This window comes from Protopterus annectens, chromosome 9.part0 (assembly GCF_019279795.1).
Source record: "Protopterus annectens isolate FY-2018-M chromosome 9.part0, PAN1.0, whole genome shotgun sequence".
In the NCBI taxonomy this organism is placed as follows: domain Eukaryota; kingdom Metazoa; phylum Chordata; order Ceratodontiformes; family Protopteridae; genus Protopterus; species Protopterus annectens.
In genome coordinates, this window is record NC_056743.1 from 1,117,070,452 (window position 1) to 1,117,092,777 (window position 22,326).

The 22,326-nt window shown below is 44.0% G+C and overlaps 1 protein-coding gene across 3 annotated transcripts in view; it reads right to left on the minus strand.

The window, feature by feature from the left end:
• Window positions 1–22,326, minus strand: part of GTSF1 (gametocyte specific factor 1) — a 1,343,308-nt gene that overhangs the window by 391,553 nt on the left and 929,429 nt on the right. For all 3 annotated transcript variants that reach the window (XM_044083970.1, XM_044083971.1, XM_044083972.1), the window contains exon 7: window positions 613–679. In XM_044083970.1, coding sequence (XP_043939905.1) covers window positions 613–679 — 67 coding nt within the window. The remainder of the gene's footprint in view (window positions 1–612; window positions 680–22,326) is intronic.

Below are 22,326 nucleotides of genomic sequence, written 5' to 3' on the forward strand. Positions count from 1 at the left end.
CCTTCTGATGCTGTTTCACAGCAGAGCTGGCAACATGATTCTGACTCTCCTGCTGGACACTCATGCTAGTGACTCTCAACAACCAGTCATTTTTCAAGCAGAATTGACCAGAGGCAGCTTCTAAGGCAGTCCTTCACTTCTGTTTCTCTAAGCAACAATAACACTAGTGTGAGTCTTATTTAGCTGTCTTTACATAAAGCAACACCTAGATGATCAAGTGCATTATGTACTGCATGCTGGAAGTTAGCCACTACAAAGGTCAAAACAAATATATAAACAGTAGAAAAGAGCTGGAGATAACTGGCATACTGAAGAGATATGGATATGCGTAGTACAGCATTTCATATCATGGCACATCCTAGTAAAGGGTACATCATCACTAACTGCAGGACCTTCAAACAAATATTTAGTAAAAAAAAAAAAAAAAAAAATCAGTCACAATCCCATCAACAAGTGTCACAGATGTTCAATTATTGGTTATGAAGCCAAACAAGTCTTGAACATCCATGTCGTGCCTCATACTGAAGTTGTCCATTATGAAAAGAAAAGTTAAACTGGTTCTATACCAGGTTAGTAAATAATAAAATACATACCCTACTGAACAGCACATACCTGCTCTTCCTAGCAACAGTATTATTCTGGCCCCACACATATAAAGAATTTGACGATCCTTCCAATTCTGCAACAAATAAAATGAGATACCAGTAATGTAAACAGATGCTACAACATTTACTACACCATCTAAGAGCAAAAACTGAACATGATGGCACAGTTGTGCAAGAACTTACCATAACAGATGTTACCGATTATCTGTTGCAATATTAATAACTGATGGCATAATCTGGCAAAGCCGGGCCACCTTCCTCACAAGCTAAGTCCACGGTATGACCCAAACCCCGTGGTGGCAGGTACAAAAGGGCCGTATGAGAGCCATATAACTCAGAACTTGCTTATTCCAGACCAAAGAACTGAAGCAGAAGGACACATCTATTGATTGAAGTATATGTCTTACACACAAAAGGAAAGGAGAAGATCCGCCTTTGCCAAAAAAACACATTACAAGTCCAACCAAAGGGAAGAAGTAATGCAAAACTGATTGCTAGGACATCTACTGCTGTCCGGTTTTTACACGCTAGGACAATCTACTGCTGTCAAGTTTTTACACAACTGTACTATATCTTTCCAAGATCACTGTTGCAGTATTACTACCTGAAGGAGGAGTTCATAGGTGTCCATTAGGCTAATGGCCCTGGAGCCTTTACAAGCCTAGCCCATAGGATTACCCTGGCATCAAGCCACCCGAACTTAGTTCCTAGCGCCTCTGTCGAGTAGAGCCACTGGAGTGATCCCCAGGGTGAATTTCCCATTTCCCATCCACTCAAGATTTCTCTTGAAGAGGGCCAGTGAGGTGCTCTGTTTGACATGTGTGGGAAGTCTATTCCATAGCATGGGTAGTCTCTGGGTTATGAACCTGTCCCTCCAGCATGTTCTGTTGACTATGGTAATGAGGTTGAGGCCTCTGGAGTGTGTGGTGTGGAGGGATTGGAATTTCTTTAGATGTAGCATGGCTTTGTAAGTCAAGCACAGATCGCCTCTAAGTAGGCAATATGAGACACAGAATAGTTGGAGTTTGATCTGTCCATATAGGACAAGTGTTTAAGGCCTAGGATCCTCCTTGTGAAGTACTTTTGCAGCCTCTCCAGTTGTTACAGGTGTCTAGTGAAGTACATGCCAAATGGGGCATTGTACGAGTGGCCTAATGAGGGAAGAGTAGAGGGAGACAATGACCTCTTTCTTCCTAGATGCAAAACCCTTAGTAATGAGATGTGCCACACAGAAAGACTTTCTGACCACAGTGGCAATGTGGTGGTCAAAAGAGAGGTTGCTGTCAACCTGTGTTCCTAGATCTCTTATAACACATTCTGTGTTCAGTGGACTACCATCGATGTGGTAATTCATTGGAACTGTGTTTTTCCCAAAGGGGATGACAAAATTTTTTGGCACTGAGCTTAAGGCCATGGTCATGACACCAGTTGTTGGTCTCAGTGAGGCCTTTCTGTAGGATGTCAACATCACTTGAGGAGTTAGTAATGGCTCCCAACTTGCAATCGTCTGTGAACTTTGTCAGCCAGAGTCCCTTTGTGTTGGCCTGGACTACAGAGAAGTAGATACCAAACAGGAGAGGACCCAGGACAGAACCCTGTGGGACTCCACTTGTGACTGATTAGCATTCTGACTTGGAGTCAGCTACTTTTACACTGGGGGTTCTGTGAGCCAGTTTGCAATCCACGTAGGGGTTGATGCCTAGCTTAGTGAGTTTTTCTATGATTCCTGAGTGAGGAATGGCATCAAAGGTCTTGGCTAGATCAAGGTAGGCTGTATGAGCCACCTTGCCTTCATCCACAGCTCAGGTGACTGACTAAAAAAAATCAACCAGGTTGAGCAGGCATGATCTACCCTTCACAAAACCAAACTGTGGGATTCAGAGTTTGGAGATTCCCCTATATCCTTGTTTATTGGGTCCATAATAACACGTTCCATAGCTTTGCACATCAGACTTGTCAGGCTAATGGAGCGATAGTTCCCAGGGTCTGTAATCGCTCCTCCTTTGTGGAGAGGGATGATTGTTGCAGTGCGCCATTCGGTAGGGACAAAGCCTGAGGTGAGGCTGTGACTGAACCGAGCACACAGGTGAGATGCCAGTTCACTCTGTAGTTCATGTAGAACACAGCCAGGGATATTGTCAGGTCTTATAGAAGTTGTATTCTTGGCCTTGGACAGTGCTGTTTTAACCTGTGCAGCAGTAATACTGGGTGCCTGGCAATCTACTGGTATTGTGCTTGGTCCTTGGGGGGGGGGGGGTGGCATTGAATCTGTTGGCCAGTATATTGGCAATATCTGTTGGCTCGGTATAGGAGATACCATCGTTCAGTACCTCAGAGCAAATCTGGATACTGTTGTGGAGGTTCTTTACCTAACTACAGAAGGTCTTGTGGTTGTCTTTACTATCTGCTGCAATTCTGTTTTCATACCTAGCTTTAGAGAATTTGATGAGTGATCTCAACTTTTTTTGAGGCTGATAAGGGAGTTTTTCCAGTCTTGGGACGTCACCTTATTCCGCATCAGTTTCTTCCTTCTGTTGTAGAGTTTGTTTATGGCAGGGGACCACCAGATTGGCTTCCTTTTTTTGGAGGAGATAGTCTTGGTTCTATTGGGTATGGCAAGATCTGTGTATTTGTGTACGTGTTCGAACAGTGCATTTGTGTATGATTCGGCGGTCATGCAACTATTCACCATCTGCATGGGTGCCATGAAGTTAGCTAGCTCTGTTTTTAGGAGCCCAAAGTTAGCTTTGGAGAAGTTTTTCATGGTGGTTACCCTTGCGGGGGGGAGGGGTTGGGGGGAGGATGTGGATTTCCAAGGAGATTAGTTTGTGGTCAGATCTAACCAGGGAGAAGTTGACTATTGGTGTAGAGCAACAGTCGCCCATGTTAGTAATAACCAGGTCAAGGATGTCGTTACCTTTAGTGGGGGTAAGAACGAGCTGGTCCAGTTAATGGAGGATTATTTGAAGTCGCCCAGTATGAGTGTGCGAGTTTGGACCCTAATATTCTCCAGGATGCTTAGGAACACTGAGCTCAAGTCTTGGGACATGGTTGGGGACCTATAGCAGGCTGCAACCTGAATCGCTGTCTTACCCAATGTTAGCTGCTCCTGAAGTACCTCTGATGCATTATGTTGGGCTACCAGTCTGGAGGTGTGCATATCCTTTATGAATATGGAAACACCACTGCCTTTGGAACTTCAGACCAAGTTCTGGGGCCGAAAGGTGTGGAATGAGTTAAAGCCTGGTAGTGCAGGGGTGCTTTCTGCTGCTTTGAACCAGGTCTCTTAACAGCACAAATGTCGATGTTCTCAATTTTAAGGAGTGCTTTGAGTGAGTGCATTTTCAGATTTAGACTTTTAGCACTGAGCAGCATGACCCTCAGATTGCATTTGTTTGTAGCCATTACGGTGTTAATCTGGTCTTTGGAACGCCATCTAAAAAAGGCACTATAGGGGTGGGAAAGAGCCTTTGCCAGTATCCAGAAGCCCAGTGGTGACAGATGCAGGCCATCTTTGGCAGACCATCAAGGTCTCTCAATCATGTCATCCCAGGCAGACAAGATACTGGATTTCCTTAGAATGACACCAGAAACTTAGCCAATTGTTGAAATCAATTTTCAACTTGTACTGTGGTATCATTCTGGGTGATGGAAGGATGCTGCTCAGGGCTAGGGTCATACCCAGTTGGGCTACATGATATGGGAGCTCCTCCATGTCTCTTCATGAAGTCCAGGGAAGTACGTCTCAGGTCATTCACACCCACATCTACAATGACACAGTCATACTTGCAACCTTTGTTGAGGGACCCAAGTGCGTGCGTTATGTGGTGGATCCTGGCACCTGACAGGCAGATGACTGTTACTTTCTCCTTATTCAACCTAGTGAGTTGGACATCAGTGTGCCTCACCATTGAGGCACCTATGATTAGTGCGTTGGGCATGCTGTTTTGCCTTAGGGGCTTTGGTTGAGTGGCACACTGTTTAGGAGAGTTGTGTGCCTAGTAATTAGTGTTGAGGTGGTCAAGTGAGTTTTGCCTTGGAGGTCTCTGCTGTTTGGGTAGATTTTTATTGAGAGCCTCCGCGAAGGTGGGTGTGTGGTTTGTGTTTTTATGTGAAGGCAGTGCTGGTGTGTGTTTTGAGAAGAGGGCTATGTGTTCCATGTGGTGTGGTGCAAGTGTTGACCTCCTCTTGATCAGCTATTCCAGTCTTGGATGGAGAGCGTGTGGCGTCCAATATGAATATATTTGGATATGTAAGTGCATCTCTCACAAGTCTGAGTGTTGGGGGGTAAGAGGAGAGGGTTGTCAAGCGTACATGAGGCAGTTGCTACATTGTCTCGGGGTGCCCAAGTTCACTTGGTTAATAGGAGAAAGCACAGGGAACTGACCTTTACACGTGCCTAGAGGGGTTGGCATTAACAGGTACTGGAGCCGTTTCCTTGTAGAATGTTTAGTGCTGATAGCACTTGTGTGCTACAATAATTGTAGCAAGAAGTCTGGTAAAGTGCTAGACTAAAGCTAGTAAAAGTGAAGAAGAGGAGAGAACTAGCAGATCTAAGGGAAAAATTGAAGAGCAGACTTTGGCACCACTCAGAAGCTTACAAACAGTCTTGAATACAGCAAGTCAGTATCTGGACTAGACTAGCTACATGAAAGGCGGTAAACAAACAGGCTTTAAAACTAGAAAGTTGAAAGAAATGGAAAAACTGCCCAAACTACCAATAAACTACAATTTCTGGGCCAGAAACCACTTCTCTTGTGGTAGATAGGCTACCTAGTGCTTACCACTCCCCACTGATAAGCTAGTGCTTACCACTCCCCACTGATAAGCTAGAAGGCTTCCCTCCAACACAGAAAGGCTTGGTGGGTTTAGAAGCAATTTTTTTTTTTTTTTTTTACAGAAAAGCGGCTAAAACAGCACTAAAAACAATCCAAGTGTAGTGCCGAGTGTGTACCAATATAAAAGCAAATACAGTTTAAATAAATGCAATATATTCAAACTGTACTCTGAACTGAATTCAATTATTGTTTTATTCAACTCTGAACAGTTAAAAAGTGCCAAAAATTTAATTATCAGCTGAGACGCACACTCAGTCAGAACACAAGGAGATTCTAGCAAAGTTTTTTTTTTTGTAAAGTGGAAAGGAAGAAAGGAGAAACAGAAGATAATTCAAGGTTAAGAACCTAAGTGGGTTGGCCTTCTCAAATGTTCTCTCTGTATTATGTTTGTCCCAGATCAAATTTAATGTAGGGATGGGCAACTGCATAGCCACCAAGTATAAGAAAAATACACCAATAAGGAGGGAAGACGGGAACCTATTACAGCTACTAGCTACACTGTTTTAGGCACTACAGAAATGTTCATCACAGCACAAAAACAGCAATGAGCCACTAAATTAAAGTTTTAAACAGATAAAGAAGCAAGGAAACTCTAGAGAATGTTTTTAACTGCAAACAAATCAGTTACATGATACACTCCTTGGCAGGAAATCAGAACAAACAGATGTTTAACAAATGGATAAAAAATTCATTTAAAACCTTACTTACACACAGTGCTCTGTGTTTTCTAGCAGCAGACGATGGCTGCCAGAAACACAGGAAACTCAAACAAAACAACCAGGCCTGGGTAACAGCAGGCCTCTATCCAGACTATGCTACATGACTAGTACAAAGAAACCTCACAAAAATGCACAGAAAAGCACAGATAAAGCATTCACAAACAGAACATACAACTCTCAGTATGAAAAAGCAGTTTACAGTTAAGTAATTCAGTAAAAATGTAATTGCAGTGATGAAACTATCAATGAAAAATGCAGTTAAAACAGTACACAAATGTAGTAAAACAGTAAAAAAAACTTTATAACAGTGCAAGATGTAGTAGATTAGCTGTATAGCACAATTATAAGCATTAAGAAGTACAATTAAATAAATGTAAGAAATAACTTCTTCTGCTCTTGAGTCTTAGGGAATTTCTGCTTTGTCCCAGTGATGAATCACCACTCCACAGCCTGGCAAAAACTCTTTGGACCGCACTTAAGCTTATCAGAAGGATTAGAGGAAGAAGAAAGTTGTGGTCGAAAAAGTCTTGAAAGATGGAATTGGCAAACTCTGAAAACACATCCAACTTGTGATGCTTGGCGAAACTGTAAACTGAGGACCAAACAGCTATCTCGAGAACAGCTCTTGAAGCCAAACCTTTGAAGGCTCCTGAAGACGCTACTGCCCCAGTGGAATGGACTGACAGAAGTGGGAGAGCTGTTTCTCATTAAAGGAAAAACAGAAATGGCCTTTGGAAATAAAGGAAGAAATGGTTTTCTTAGAAATTGAAGACCCAATCCATGTCCCCCAGTTTTGTACAAGTACAATCTGAGGGTTCCTATCAGTTCGTCAAAACTTCAGCAGTTCGAACACCATATGTTCGAACTGTGAAGTTCAAAATCTTATCGCAAAGCCGTGGAACACCGAATTCTTTCCCAAGGAAAGAATTTGGTGGTCCGTTTCTGTGGCTTTGCTATTTTCAGCACTGTGGAGGAAAGTTACGTGTCAGGTTCATAAGTGTGCGACTGTGTGGACTTTAGGTTAGTGCGAGGGTTAGATGAGTTAGGGCACAGGTGAGGTGGGTGCGCGATTGCGACAGACCTTAGGGTTAGGGCGGGATAAGTGAGTTAGGGCTAGGGCACGGGTCAGGTGAGTGTGCGATAGCGACGGACCTTAGGGTTTGGGTTAAGGTAAGTGGATAGATAGTGTATGTACAGTTTAGTGTAGGATTAGATGTAGGATTTTAAGTGCATGTGTGTAGATTGCTGTTTTTTTGGTGTGCTTGTGTTGTGTGTTTCTTGGAACAGCGATTTTTTTCCCTGGGGGGGGGGGGGGGTCGCTGTTCTAAGCCTTCAATGGTTTTGCACTTCGAGGTTAGAAGTTCGAACATATGGTGTTTCAACTTCTGCCGTTTTGTCAAAGTGATATAGACCCAAATCTGAGCTGTCTATGCATATCCAAATCAGTACATTTCCCCTCGTTTGATGAGGATGAAAGAAGGAAGGTCGACTGGTGAACTGGTTCGTGAAACTGGGCATGAAAGAAGGATTAGCACTAAGAGGAACTGCCATCAAAGCTTGAAGCTCTGAATCTCTTGGTAGAGGTTAAGGGCAACTAACAGGACATTTTTCCAAAGTACAAAGTTTCACGTAAGAGCTAGCAAATGGTTGAAAGGAAACCACAGTCAGTTTTTCCAAACTACAGTTAAGGTCCCAATGAGGAAGAACAGGCTTTCTTAGTGGCCTAATGTGTATGATGCATTTCAAAAACTGCTGGTCCTCAAAACAGAGGGGGATCTAAAGGAAAACAGGCAGACATGGCTTATAAGTGAGCCTTCACAGAAGAGTATGCCAGACCAGAGATGGGCAACTCAAACAAATGAGAGAACTGAAGGAATTCCCATTATAAAAGGATCCCAGTTCTTTTTGCACCACAAAGAAAACCTCTTCCATTTTGAAGCAATGGATTGAAGTAAAACAGTACACACAGCGCATCTTCCATCTGGCCGAAGCATTTAACACAATCCCCTACTCAGGCATAGAAGAAATGCTAAATAAAATGGGAATAACCCCCTATGTCACCTACTAGATTGCCAACTAGCTGACAGAATGCAAGAAATCAAAACAAGCGAAGTTATCTTCTAAATTTGTGTTTGGATACTCCTTCTGGGCCCATCTCATTTGCTCACTCAACTGAGTGCAGTGAGATCAAATTCTGATTTCAGACACTCCTACTGTGTACAAAGAGAGCATCTGGGAAAGAGAACAAAAAAAAAATTTAAGCTCGTTTCCTGCCTTTCCTGTTAAGTGGCCTAGACTGTTTGTAGGCTTCTGAGCCCCCCAAGCCCTTCTGTGTTGGAGGGAAGCCTTCTAGCTTAGTTTTGTTTTATAACTAGCCCGTTTTCTAGTTTCAGCACTCAAATCTGTTTCTTTGACGTCAGCACTTATTCAGAACTCATTGTAAGCACTACATAAGCTGCAAATTACTACAGCACTCAATTTTCCTCACTTGTCTAGAGGGAAGCAGTTTTTAGTACTTAATAAGCACCTATCCAGGCATGTCTAAGGGTCAGCTCCCAGTGATTTCTCCTGTCTACCTGATGAATCTGGGCATCTTGGGGCAATGCAGCAATTGCCTCATGTACACAGACAACCCTCTCCTCCTACCACCCAACACTACAACCTGTGAGAGATGCACTTATATAGCCAAACTGGAAGCAAAGCTATCTTCACCCAAGACTGGAATAGACAGTCAAGAGGAGAAGGTAAACACTTGCACCACACCACACTCATCACATAGTCCCTCAAAACCTACACCACCAAAACACACACATAGAAGCACAAAACACACACCTACATTCGAGAAGGCTCTCAATAAAAACCTGCTTAAGCATCAGGGACATCCAAAGCACAAACGCAAGCAAACTTCACCCCCCAACACAACCCAAATGACACATAGCCCACAAATTCAGTGTGCCACTCAAACACAGCCCATAAGGCATAACAACGTACACAACACTCTAGTCATAGGTGACTCTATAGTCAGGCACACTGATGTTCCACTCACTAGACTAAACAAGGAGAAAGTTACTGTCAGTGTCAGGTGCCAGGATCCACCACATAACACATGCACTCAGGTCACTCCACAATAAGTACAAATACAGTAGTGGTTTGGCGTTCGCAAATACAACAGAACTAAACAAGCCGAAACAAAAACGCCAAAAGCTATGCTGTCATGAGACGCCTAAACAAGTATAAAAGCACTAATCCACAGAAATACCTATTAATCTTCAGAAATAGCTGTAAAAAATGAATCGAAGTTGCCCATAAAATCCAATGTTTATTAAAAACCAAAGAGATGAAAGTTAAGCGCTTTCACCAGTTTCCAGCACTGGCTTCATCAGAACTATTTTTTTTAAAAAACAAACAGTTACAATTTAAATAAACATTTTGGCACCAAAATGTTGCTATTTAAAGGTACATATCCTTAGAACATGAACCTCATTTCTAAATACAAAAATCAGGACAAACACAATTTAACATACAAATAATGTAATAAAAACTGCATTTTCCAAATTTTGTGATTAAAAGGCAGTCTGTTAAAATTAGTAAATGAAAGCTTTATAAAAAATAAGTTTACTATTTGAGCTGTTTACAAACTATCCTAATGTTGCTAATACTGATTTAGTTTATGCAACAATGGTCTAATGGAAATAAAATCATTGAGTCCTGGGGGTGTAGAGGCATTGGTATACAGTTGCCACCACATTTCCTTATAGGATAGCAACTATTTATATAATCACCCCCCTTCGGATCAATATTAATAGTGTCTAAAATCGCAAACTTAAAATTGTGTTTGTCCCCCCATTTTTTTATATGCCTATATAATGCATTTTTTTCCTCTTTCTTTCTTACACTATACATATGGGCATAAATACGCTTATGAAACTGCCTTTCGGTTTTACCTATATAAAACCTGAACAAACAGAACACTTGGCTAAATATATAATAAATTTAGACCTACAGTTTCCTTGTCGGAACCTAATATAAGACCTATTGATGTTATCTAGTGTTATGCCCTCTCCTTCAAATATGGTGCAACACAAGTTGCAACTACCACATTTGTGAGTATGTTTAGGAGAGGGAATGTTGTGTGTTGGACCGCTTTCCAAATATTTCTTTATATTGGGTCCCATTTTGTTAAAAATAGGATGTGGCCCTACAATATCTGCTACATCATGGTCTGCTAAAATGATATTCCAAATAGTTTTCAAGATACCTTTGATCTTAACAAGTGGGCCATATTCCAAAATAAGAAGTTATGTACCTACCATAACGTTCCATGTTAGTTGTCTTCTCTCGCCTTCTTTCTTGCTTGATGGGTTCGGAGCCGATCCCTCGGCTCCGACTCGGCACATGCTAAGCTCGAGAGTCACTTTTACCAGCTCGAGGCAGCCCCATATCCCATGATGCAAGGCGGTAAGTACCCAGATCTCGTTTGTTGACAAAGGGCAATAGCACCAAGCATAAAATACTTCCCAAAGGAAGAAGAAACTTACAGATGGAAAAAGGACCAGGTCTGAATGGTCTTTAGCATAATAGTTTCTTATACAAGGTCTGTCCAGGCCAGGGGCAAGGAGCGAGGGTCGCCAGAAAGAAGGCGAGAGAAGACAACTAACATGGAACGTTATGGTAGGTACATAACTCAATGTTAAGTTGTCAATCTCGCCTTCATTCTTGCTTGATGGGACCGCGTCCCTAGCACCTCTATCCTGGGTGGCTCAATGGAACAAACTCTTGAGGACTGTAGAGCCAAAACTGGCTCTGTCCCTGGAGGCCAAGTCCAATTTGTAATGGGAAACAAAAGTGTGAGGAGTGGCCCAAGTGGCGCTGCACAAATAGTGTCCAAAGGAAGTCTAGCTTGAAAAGCTGTAGAAGTAGCTAAGCTCCTAGTTGAATGTGCTTTAGGTTTTGAGCACAGCTGTTTTCCCCTAGTATAAATTTCAGAGATGACCGAAGAAAGCCATCTGGACAAAGTCACTTTAGAAACAGGAAGGCCTTTTTATTATCCGCATAGGAAACAAAAAGTTGATCAGATTTTCTAAATTTTTTGTTCTGTCCAAATAATATCTAAGTTGACGATGGACATCAAGATAATGTAGCTTTTGTTCAGCTCTATCTGAATGGTTAGGGAAAAACACCGAGATCAATGGATTGATTCAAATTGTTCTTTGAAGCGACCTTAGGTAAAAAGGTTGGGTTAGTTCTCAAAGATACTCTGTCTTTGTGAAAAACCAAATAGGGTCGAACCGAAAGAGCATGAAGTTCAGACACCCTCCTGGCAGATGTAATAGCCACTAGAAATAACGTTTTCCAAGAAAGATATTTCAGGGAACAAGAAACAGCTGGCTCGAAGGGGAAGAATCAAGGATGTCAGCACTAAATTTAGATCCCACTGAGGAGGAGGATTCCTGATTGGAGGTTTTAGTAGGAAAATTCCTTTCAAGAAGGCCCTGCAGAGCCTATGGGACATAATATTATGATCTGCTATCCCGACATGAAAATTGGAAATAGCAGCCAATTGAACTCTGACTGTGGAAGAAGAGGAGCCTGCATGAAAAATCTCTGCTAAGAAGTCCAGAACTGCCTGAACAGGAGCAGTAAAAGGATCAATATTTTGGGCCTTAGCCCAATAAGAGAAACGTTTCCATTTGCTTGTGTAAATCCTCCTGGTAGAGGATTTTAGTGAAACTACTATGATGTCTCTAACTGGGTTAGAGATCAAAGGAAGCCTGGCTAAGGAAGGAAGTGGAGCAACCATGCTGTGAGGTTGAGAGAAGGGATTGACCGGTGCAGCTGACCGGATTGGTGAATCAGAAGATCTGGCACTGGGTCCAGATGCCACGGCTGCACCAAAAGGTGATGATGGAGGGGAACCAAACTTGTCGAGGCCAGTAAGGGGCAATGAGAATCAATTTGGCTCTCAAAGCGGTAGCTTTCTGGATCACCTGAGGGATCAGAGGAAATGGAGGAAGGCATAAAGAAGTCCCTGGGGCCAATCCTGGGTCAGAGCATCTCTGGGGGGATGGCCTGATAGAAGGAAGAGGCTGAGGAAGTCTGGACATTTGCTGTTTTGGGGAGTAGCAAAAAGATCGCAACATGGACGACCCCATTCCAGAAAAATCTCTTCCGCTATAGATTGCTTGAGAGACCACTCGTGAGGCATGAGGATAGCTCTGCTCAATCTGTCCGCTATAATGTTGGTTTTCCCAGGGATATGCGTTGCTACCAGAAACCGATGAGAGGAGATCGCCCATTGCCAAAGTCTGAGCTTCTCGACACAAGGGGTAGGACTTGGTTCCGCCCTGTTTGTTGATATACCAAACTACAGACATGTTGTCTGTGTGGACTGCAATTGTCCCTACAGGAAGAAAGTCGTTGAGGGCTTGCAACGTTAAAAGCACTGCTCTCATCTCCAGGACATTTATGTGCAGATGGTACTCGAGCGGTTGCCACGTCCCATGAACCATCCTGCCCTGATAATGACCCCCACCCGATCAGGGAGGCATCCGTGGTGACAGTGGCTATCGGGGACGGAGGTACAAAGCACCTGCCTTGGTGAACCTGAGACGATGTGATCCACCAAGCAAGATGCTCTTTGCATGTCTGTGTCACCAGAATCTGGTGACGCATTGGAAGTTGCTGGTATGACCACTGTGTGAACAGCATCCACTGAAGAAGGCGCATGTAGAATCGAGCCAGGGGAAGAAGAGTAATGGCCGCAGCCATGAGACCTAATACCTTTAGAACCATTCTGGCCTGTATTTTCTTGATGGCCAGAATGATCCTGACATGAGTCTGAATGTCTGAAACTATTTGTTCTGTAAGGGTAACTGACATCCGAACAGTGTTTAAGTTTGCGCCTATGAAGGTAATAGACTGGCAGGGCGATAAGGATGACTTTTCGAAGTTGATTGAGATGCCCAAATGAGAACAAAGGTCTATTGTGTAATCCCTGGCTTGTATAAGCTGATGCCTGGTGGTGGCTGACAGGAGCCAGTCGTCGAGATACGGAAACACCTGGAATCCTTGACGTCTCAGGTGAGCCGTGACCACTGCCATGCATTTGGTGAACACTCTGGGGGCTGTAGTGAGACCAAAGGGCAGGGCTCTGAACTGGAAATGACTGGACCCCAGCCGAAGCGGAGAAATCTCCTGGGCGTCTGTGAATTTTGATGTGATAGTGCATCCTGAAGATCTATTGAGCACATCCAGTTGTCCTTCTGTAAGAAGGGCAGAATTGACTGAAGAGTGACCATTCGAATCTTGTCTTGCTGACAGACTTGTTGAGTCTGCTGCGATCCAATATTGGTCTCCAGTCTCCCGTCTTTTTGGGGCCCAACAGCAACCTTGAGTAGATTCGGGCTCTGAATGGTCTATTGTAACTGGCTGAATGGCTCTTTTTGCAGTAGTTTTGCGATTTCTGACTCTGCAATCTCCCTTAGACCGGGTGGTACATCTGGAAGGGAACTTGAGGGGAAGGGACTTTCCTCGAAAGGAATTATGTAACCCTTGGATATGATCGACTGTACCCATCTGTCTTGAGTGAGGGAATGCCAGGCTTCTGGGTACAGTGATAATCTTCCCGACTGCCTCCAAGGAGGGACAGCCGGGCAACACCTCAGGGATGCTGAAAGGGCTTGTCAGAGAGAGGCTCCCTGTTTCCCTGGTTCTTGGATCCCTCTGCCTCTAGGCGGCGTCTGTTATTGTTACCCCTCTGCCTCTAGGGGTAAACTGACCACGTGAATCCGGCGTGACTCCTTGGGATTTCTGAACCACATCTTCCCACCCTTCTGTCCTTTGGGATAAGGCCTAGAAGGGGTGGAAAACGGACTCCAACAGCAGAAAGAGTCTTGCCGTCCTGCTCGCACCTGGTCAAGGTTTCCTTCACCTGAGGGCCAAACAAAGCTGACCCATCAAAGGGAGAATTTGTGAAGGGCCTTAAAGGGATCCATAAAATCACATAGCCGCATCCAGGCTTGGCGTCTAAGAGCCACACCTGTGCCTGCGGCTCTACTGCTCCATCCAGCATAAGATATTAGCCGCATGGAGGAGTTTGCAATGGAATTGAGGGTTCCTAGCTGAGAAGCAATTTTTTCTTGAGCCCCTGCAGCTGTAGGATCCTGAACTACTTCTCCCAGCTCCTTCAGGATATCCCTCTGGAGTCTGGTCTATCCATGGTCCTAGAGTCCTTATTAGGAGGATGGACGGGCACGGAAGGATCTGCAAGTTCCTTTTTGGTGGCCGCAGCCACCACCATGGCATCAGCGGGGACACCCTTAGTAAGGAATTGTTTGTCACTAGGGGCAGTGATAAATTTTGAAGGCCTCCTAGGGACTGGCTCTACAGAGTCAGGAGCTGCCCACGCCTTTCGTGCAATAACCTGCATAAGGGGGTCGAAAGGCGGAGACACCCAGGAGGTGGAGGGCCGAGATCCAAACGCCTCTAGGTATACTGACTCATCCTCAGAGGGATTGTTGGTGGGCCAGTTTCCCCTCTGTTTCAGAAGTTCTAGGATGTCAGAGAAGGAGACATCCTCAGAGGGGGATCTAGGGGATCCCTCTGACTCATCAAAGTCAGTATCCGAAGTGACAGACTCGGGGGAGTCTACATGCTTCCTCTTACAAGTCCTCTTCCTAGGAGGATCTCCCGAAACATCAGGAGAATCCTCGGAAGAGGAAATTCCTAATGGGGAAACCTGAGGCGGAGGATCTCTGGGTCCTGTAGCAAGAGAAGTGGCAGAGATGTCAACAGGTACTATAGAGGAAGGAGCTACGGGAACAGACTGCTGACTGATACCAGTGGCCAGTACACTCTTCATCACCTCGAATGCTCCCCTCCCAGGCAGGTCCGAGAGAACCCGCTCCGAAGAGCTAGGAACTCCAGGGACCACCGAAAGGGAAGTCTCCGAGGCAGATGTCGGAGCCGAGCTCACCAAGGCCGAGGCTCCAAGGGGAAGAGCGGGTTCGGACAAGGGTCCGATGCCACTCATCCCCTCGGAGGAGACCATGGAAGCCCGACCACGAATCCCTCTAAGGAAGGTCTCAAGAGGAGATAAGAGTAGAGGCTGAAGGAACAGAAGGGGTATCCGTCCTCCAGCCGTAGCAGTAACCATTCGAAGACTCCAACTCCAAGCTCTGGGGTAGAGTTGAAGGAGGAACTGTAACGGGTGTGGACCAACAGTCGTCTGTTGAGACGGACTGTGTAACATTTGGGCCAGTACCTGTGACTTGAGTAATCTACTGACCACTCTCTCTAGGTCATGATCTGACAACCTGGATGACCTTGAAGATCGGCTCCGATGGCTCCGTTCGAAGAAGAGGTGAAGCCGGGCCGAAAGTATCGGCTCCAAGGAAGGAGACCTCGACCTCTTCCTGGAATGAGCCATCGGAGCCGATACTATAGATCCTGTCGGAGCCGACTTCTCGGGCCGACAGGAAGCCTCGATGTATCGGCTACAGCGGGCGATACAGCCACCAAATAACGGTGTCGAGCCGATCGGGCCGACACCGATGCCTGTGCCACATGGGTGTCCCAACCGATCGGAGCCGACATCGAAGTGGTCAATACAGATTCGGCACCGATAGCCATCGGTGCCGAAGGCTTTGTCAAGCCAGAATCGGCTCCAGCGAGCCGATCTCGACTCAATGCAGTCGGGCCGAGGCCGCAGGCTTAGATACAGAAGCCTGGGCCTTGGAAGGTTTGCTGATTTTGGTGGAGCCGACTTAGCGGAGAGCCCTCCGGCTTAAGAACCTAAGAATCAGCTTATTCTCTCTCCTGCAGGACTCTCTGGCTGAAGGAGTGACAAATAACACAGGAGTCCTGCAGGTGAAGAGGGCCCAGACAATACAGGCAAGAAGTGTGACCGTCTGTCACAGACATCTGCTGACAGCACGAGTCACACTTCTTAAAACCTGAGACCCTCTCCTTTGACATGGTGCTGAAAAACACACACACACACACCAGTCAAAATTAACTTAAACAAAATACCAAAAGGTATTCTATAAAACCAACACACACACCCTAACAGGGGGATGGGATAGGAAAAGATTGACTAACAAAAATTAAAGGAGACAGGGAATTTCTGTCAGAAAGGTACAAAATAAACTTAAAACTATCAATAAAAGGTTTTTACTAAAAGGGGCTTAAATCTCACAAAAGTGAACAACTTACCAGGAGCTGGTAAAAAGAAGACCTCCTAAGCGAAGCGGCAAACGAGATCTGGGTACTTACCGCCTTGCATCATGGGATATGGGGCTGCCTCGAGCTGGTAAAAGTGACTCTCGAGCTTAGCAAGTGCCGAGTCGGAGCCGAGGGATCGGCTCCGAACCCATCAAGCAAGAATGAAGGCGAGATTGACAACTTAACATCACAAGCTTTACTGAAATTTTCTGTACCAGAATGAGTTTCACTGTGTATAGTAATAGCAGGTTTGTTAAAATTATAACCTAACAGTGGTATGTATTTATTTCCCCATTCATCTACAGTCTGCTTGCTCACTTTAGCCATCATATTAATATCATACCCTCTCTGTCCTTAAAAAGGGATGTGATGTAGGCTACTTCCTTCAACATATCCGAATGGGATGAAGTCATCCTGAGAGCTCTTATTAGCTGTCCTTTCATTATATTTGTTAGTAGGTTTTTTAGGATGATTACTTGAATATTCCAAGTAACTATCTGAGAAAGTATTTTTCCTAAATATTCTGGACGGTAGTCCTTTTTCACCTTTGCAAACAAATGTATCTAGGTAGGCTATACCTTCCTGGCTCATGGAATGTGTAAATTTCAAATAGTCACTGCTGAGATTGATATAGTCCAAGAATTGTTCTAACATGTTCTCACTACCATCCCAAAAGATGTAAATGTCATCCAGGAAGCGAGAATAATATTTAATATGTTTAAGATATTTGCTTTGGAACACAGTGGTTTCTTCCCAATCAAGCATAACCAGGTTCGCAAAAATGGGTGCACATGCAGCCCCCATTGCAACGCCCCTGGTTTGCCTGAAAAATTCTCCTTCATAGTATATATAATTGTGTTCCAAAACTAAACTCATTTCCATAATGAGACAAGCCTTGTCCCAATTAAACTCAGCTCACTTTCTGATACTGTTGGCAAAGGCATTCAGACCCTCCTCTTTAGGTATACAAGAGAACAAATCAATCACATCAGTAAACATATGTATTGGGCAATGTTTCAAGAATTCCCACGAATCCTTGACTAAATGGGGAATTTTGACATAAATATGTTTTAACATTGTGTCCACGGCAACCCCTAAATGAAAAGTTTTAGATCTGCTTCCAGAAATAATAGGTCGAAATGGAGGACTATCTATATTTTTATGGACTTTAGGAATTCCTACAAGTGAGGCTGCCACTGAATGTTCTACCTTCAAATAATTATAAGTATCAATAGTAATCCCCTTGTCAATCAAAAATTCTTCAATATGCATATCAATTCTCCTGTATGCTAAATTAATTTCATTCAGTGAAATAACCTCATAATTACCCGACAAATGAAGTATATCATACATTTTGGAAGCATAAACCATGCTGTCATAAATCACTATGCCTCCCCCTTTGTCAGGTTTCATTACATGGATGGTTCTGTCATTTCTAATATTTTTTAATGCTATTGCTTCCTCTTTGGATAGGTTAGAAGTAAATCTTTTCCCACCGACTGTGTTTTGTAATTGATATATTTGCTTAGTAACTGATTTATCATAAACAAAAGTACAGTTTTGTACCTACCATAAATGTAGATGTTCGAAGATCCACATTGCTGCAGTCCTTACACTTGGGTAGTCCGCTGTCCTCGGTCGGCCCGAATATCAAAGTATAAGGCTGACGTCGGTCAAGGCGCATTTGACTGACATCAGGACGTCAGGGTACAAATGCGCATGACCGACGTCATATCCTCAGTCTTTTCTTGCCCCAGATGTCAGAAGACCCTAAAAATAAAGGTCAAAACCAAAAGACAGCAAACCAACAACCAACCACCCTTGCACTAATTATATGTACAATATATACAATATACACAATATTTACAACCCAACCCACACAACCACCTCTAACAACAGAGGGGAAGGAGGGAGGGTAAATTGGACTGCAGCAATGTGGATCTTCGAACATCTACATTTATGGTAGGTACAAAACTGTACTATGTTCTTCATCTCACATTGCTGCAGTCCTTACACTTGGGTAGAATCCCAAAGCAGAGGAAAGGGAGGATGGCCAAACTATAAGGAAGCAGGAGCTGCCAAAATGCCCTGCAAAACAGCAGTGGCAAAACCAGCCCTGGATTTAGAGTAAAGTGGTAGGTGATAATGCTTAGAGAAAGTATGCACTGAACTCCAAGTAGCTGCCTCCAAAATATCCTTGGTTGCCAGCCCCCTCAAAAAAGCTGTCGAAGTGGCAGTAGCCCTAGTGGAATGAGGCCTAATCCCAGCTGGAACCTCCTTGCCATGATGGGAATAACAGAAAGCAATGCAAAACCCAACCCACTTAGAAATAGTTTGTTTTGACATAGGCTTGACCTGAGAATTCAAAGCAAAAGAAACAAATAACTGCTGAGACTGCCTGAACCCTTTAGTTCTGTCCAAATAATATCGCAACTGCCTGTGTACATCTAAAGTGTGCAAAATCTTTTCCCCTTTATTTTGGGGATTTGCATAAAAAGTAGGCAAATGAATAGTTTGGTTTAAAGCCACACTAGAAACCACTTTAGGCATAAAGGAAGGATTAGTACGTAAAGATACCCTATCCTTATGGAAAATTAAGAAAGGCTCAACCGCCATAAGGGCCTGCAATTCAGAAACCCTTCTTGCAGAGGTAATGGCCAACAAAAAGGCAGTCTTCCATGATAAATATTTCAACTCAGAAGTAGCTGCAGGCTCAAAAGGTTGTAGAGTGAGTTTCTCCAACACAAAATTGAGATCCCAAGCAGGAGTAGGAGCTCTACGTGGGGGTCTTATATTCTTTGCCCCTCTAAGAAATTGCTTGAACAAAGGATGGGAAAACAATGGAGGGTCACATTCATAGTGAGCTGAAATTGCTGCAGCATGAACCTTAATAGAAGAGAAAGACAAACCTTTGTCCAGTAACTCAGTAAGATATTGAAGAGCCACACTTAAATTAGGCTCAGAAACATCAAAATCCTTTGCTGCACTCCAAAATAAAAATCTCTTCCATTTATCTGCGTACACTTTCCTTGTACTAGGCCTTCTAGCTTCCAAAATTACATTTAAAACTTGTTGAGGAAGTTGAGACCCTCTATGGTTCAAAACAGAATATGCCAGGCTGTTAGGTGAAGAGAGTGAAGTTTGACATTGAGCAAATGGCTGTCCTCCTGTGACAACAGGTGTGGAATCGAAGGCAAAGGCCATGGAGGCTTCCGTACCAGACTTCTCAGTAATGGGTACCAGTGCTGTCGAGGCCAATCTGGAGCTATTAAAATCATCCTTGGCTTGTCCTGTCTGACCTTTAGAAGTACCTTTGGGAGGAGAAGCAGAGGTGGAAAGGCATACACATGAAGATTGCCCCAATTGAAAGAAAGAGCATCCACCTTCCAAGCTGTGGGATGAAACCTTTTTGTGCAAAACTTTGGCAGCTGATGGTTTAGTGGAGAAGCGAACAGATCTATGTCTGGAGTTCCCCATGACACTGTCAATTTCTGAAATACATGAGGATCCAATTTCCACTCGTGGGGATCCATAATTCGTCTGCTCAACACATCTGCTAAGGAGTTCTGTGCTCCTGGCAGAAACCTTGCCTGAAGATTGAGCTGTAAACTGAGAGCAGTCTCCCACAAAATCATTGCTTGCCTGCATAGAGGATAAGAATGTGTTCCCCTTGCTTGTTGATGTACCACATGACAGTTGTGTTGTCTGTTAGAATCAACACCTGCCCTGGAAGAAGTAAATCCTTGAAAGCTATTAATGCAAACTGGACTGCTAACATCTCCTTCAGATTGATATGTAGATGTTGTAGTCTGGCAGGCCACTTGTCTTGTATCCACTTTCCATTTAGATGAGCTCCCCAAGCTTTGTCTGAGGCATCTGTCGTTAAAATCTGACTCGCCTCTGGCCGGGTCACAGAGAGTCCCTTGTTTAGGTGACATTCCTGAGCCCACCACAAAAATTCCTTTTGAATGCAAGGTATTATTTGAATGACTGTGTCCAGATCCTGGCAGTGCTGTGTCCATACATTTTTGAGATACCATTGCAGCTTCCTCATATGCAGTTTGGCATTGGGAAGCACCAGAATACAAGATGCCATGAACCCTAAGGCTTGAAGGACTGTCCTTGCAGTCAGCCCGGACTGATGAGATAGTTGATGGAAATAAAGGGAAAGATTCTTTTGTTTGTCCGGGGTTAAAAAGGCCATCTGGGATGCTGTATTCAGTCTTACACCCAGAAAGCACATATCCTGAGAGGGTACTAGACTGGACTTTATTTCGTTCACAGAATACCCCAGGCATCTTAGCACTGCTATCACATATTCCAGATGATGAAGAAGCTCTTCCCTTCCTTGAGCCAGAATAAGGCAGTCGTCCAAATAAGGATAGATCTGTATTCCTTTTAGCCTGAAGAAAGCTATGACTGGAGCCAGAACTTTTGTGAACACTCTGGGCGCAGTAGATAAGCCAAAGGGCAATGCAGAGAACTGATAGTGAGAAGTCCCAGCTCGAAAACGCAGATACTTCCTGCAACTTAGTCTGATAGGAACATGAAGGTAAGCCTCCTTGAGATCCAAAGTTACCATCCAATGATCTTTGCCCAACAGAGGTAAAAGCTGTTGTAACGTCAACATTTTGAACTTGGGAATGTCCAGATAAGTGTTGAGGATAGATAAATCCAAAATTGGTCTCCACGTGTTCCCCTTCTTTGGTACTAGGAACAGGCGAGAATAAAATCCTAGGCCCACTTCTGGCATAGGGACCGGCTGTATGGCCCCTATTTGGAGTAACAGAGAAATTTGCTTGTGAGCCTCTATTCTTTGTTGAGGAGGAACGTCTGGCATGCCTTTGAAAGGAGGCAAGGTATGGAAATAAAACCTGTAACCTTGGTGTATGATATCCAATACCCATCTGTCTTGGGTAATTAAACTCCAATTTTCTTTGAAAAGTGCCAACCTTCCTCCTAAAGGTGCTGCCAGGCAGAAGGCTCTGGCAGCTGAAAAGGTAGGTCATTGGGTCTGTTTACGAAAGGAATGACCCCTGCCCTCACCTGAAGACTGTGCAGGAGAACTCCCTGTTCTAGGCCTGAAAGAGCCCTGAGCTCTGCCCCTACCACGTCTAGATCTACCCCTAGACTGGGAATCATAAGAAGGATACGTCCACCCCTTAGTAGGCCAATTTCTACTAAACTTTGGAGGCTGAACCTGCAAAAAATCTTTAACAGTCTGCATAGACTTAGCCTTGTCTTCCATTTTCTTTAAAACTGCCTCAACAGGAGAACCAAACAACACATCAGATTGTAAAGGAGCATCTAAAATCCTTGTTTTAACATGGTCAGATAAATTTTGATCCCTCAGCCAGGCGTGCCTGCGAAGAACTGACCCAGTGGCAGCCACCCTAGGCGAGGCCTGTACAGCATCAAAACCACATTGCAAAGAATGCTTACCCACCTGTTCAGAAACATGTACTAAATCTTGCAACTCTTTACAATCAATACCTTCTGCCAGAGCATCAACCTTAGACTTCAATTGTGAAAGCAGATAGTTTTGGTATTTCAACATGTGAAACTGGCAATTCAAAGCCCTCATAGCTAGAGTGGAAGAAGTATAAACTTTCTTTCCCCATCTATCCAAGGCCCTAGCTTCTTTATCTGCAGGAACTGGATTCTTGACAACAGAAGCCTTAACACCTTTAGGCCCCTGGCTAACAGTTTCTGGGTCCGCCCTAGGACTCTTAAAAAGATACTTATGAGCTTCAGGCACCCTGTAATACCTATCCGTTTTAACAGGAGCAGGGGGCAAAGAATCAGGATTAAGAGAAGCCTCTGTAAAAACATCTTCCACTACATCCAAAACAGGAGGTATAGCCAAAGGCCTATGCTGGGGTAAAAACAAAAATTCCCTAAGCCTTTTCCTGGAATCAGAGAAGTCCTGGCCCTCCCATTTAA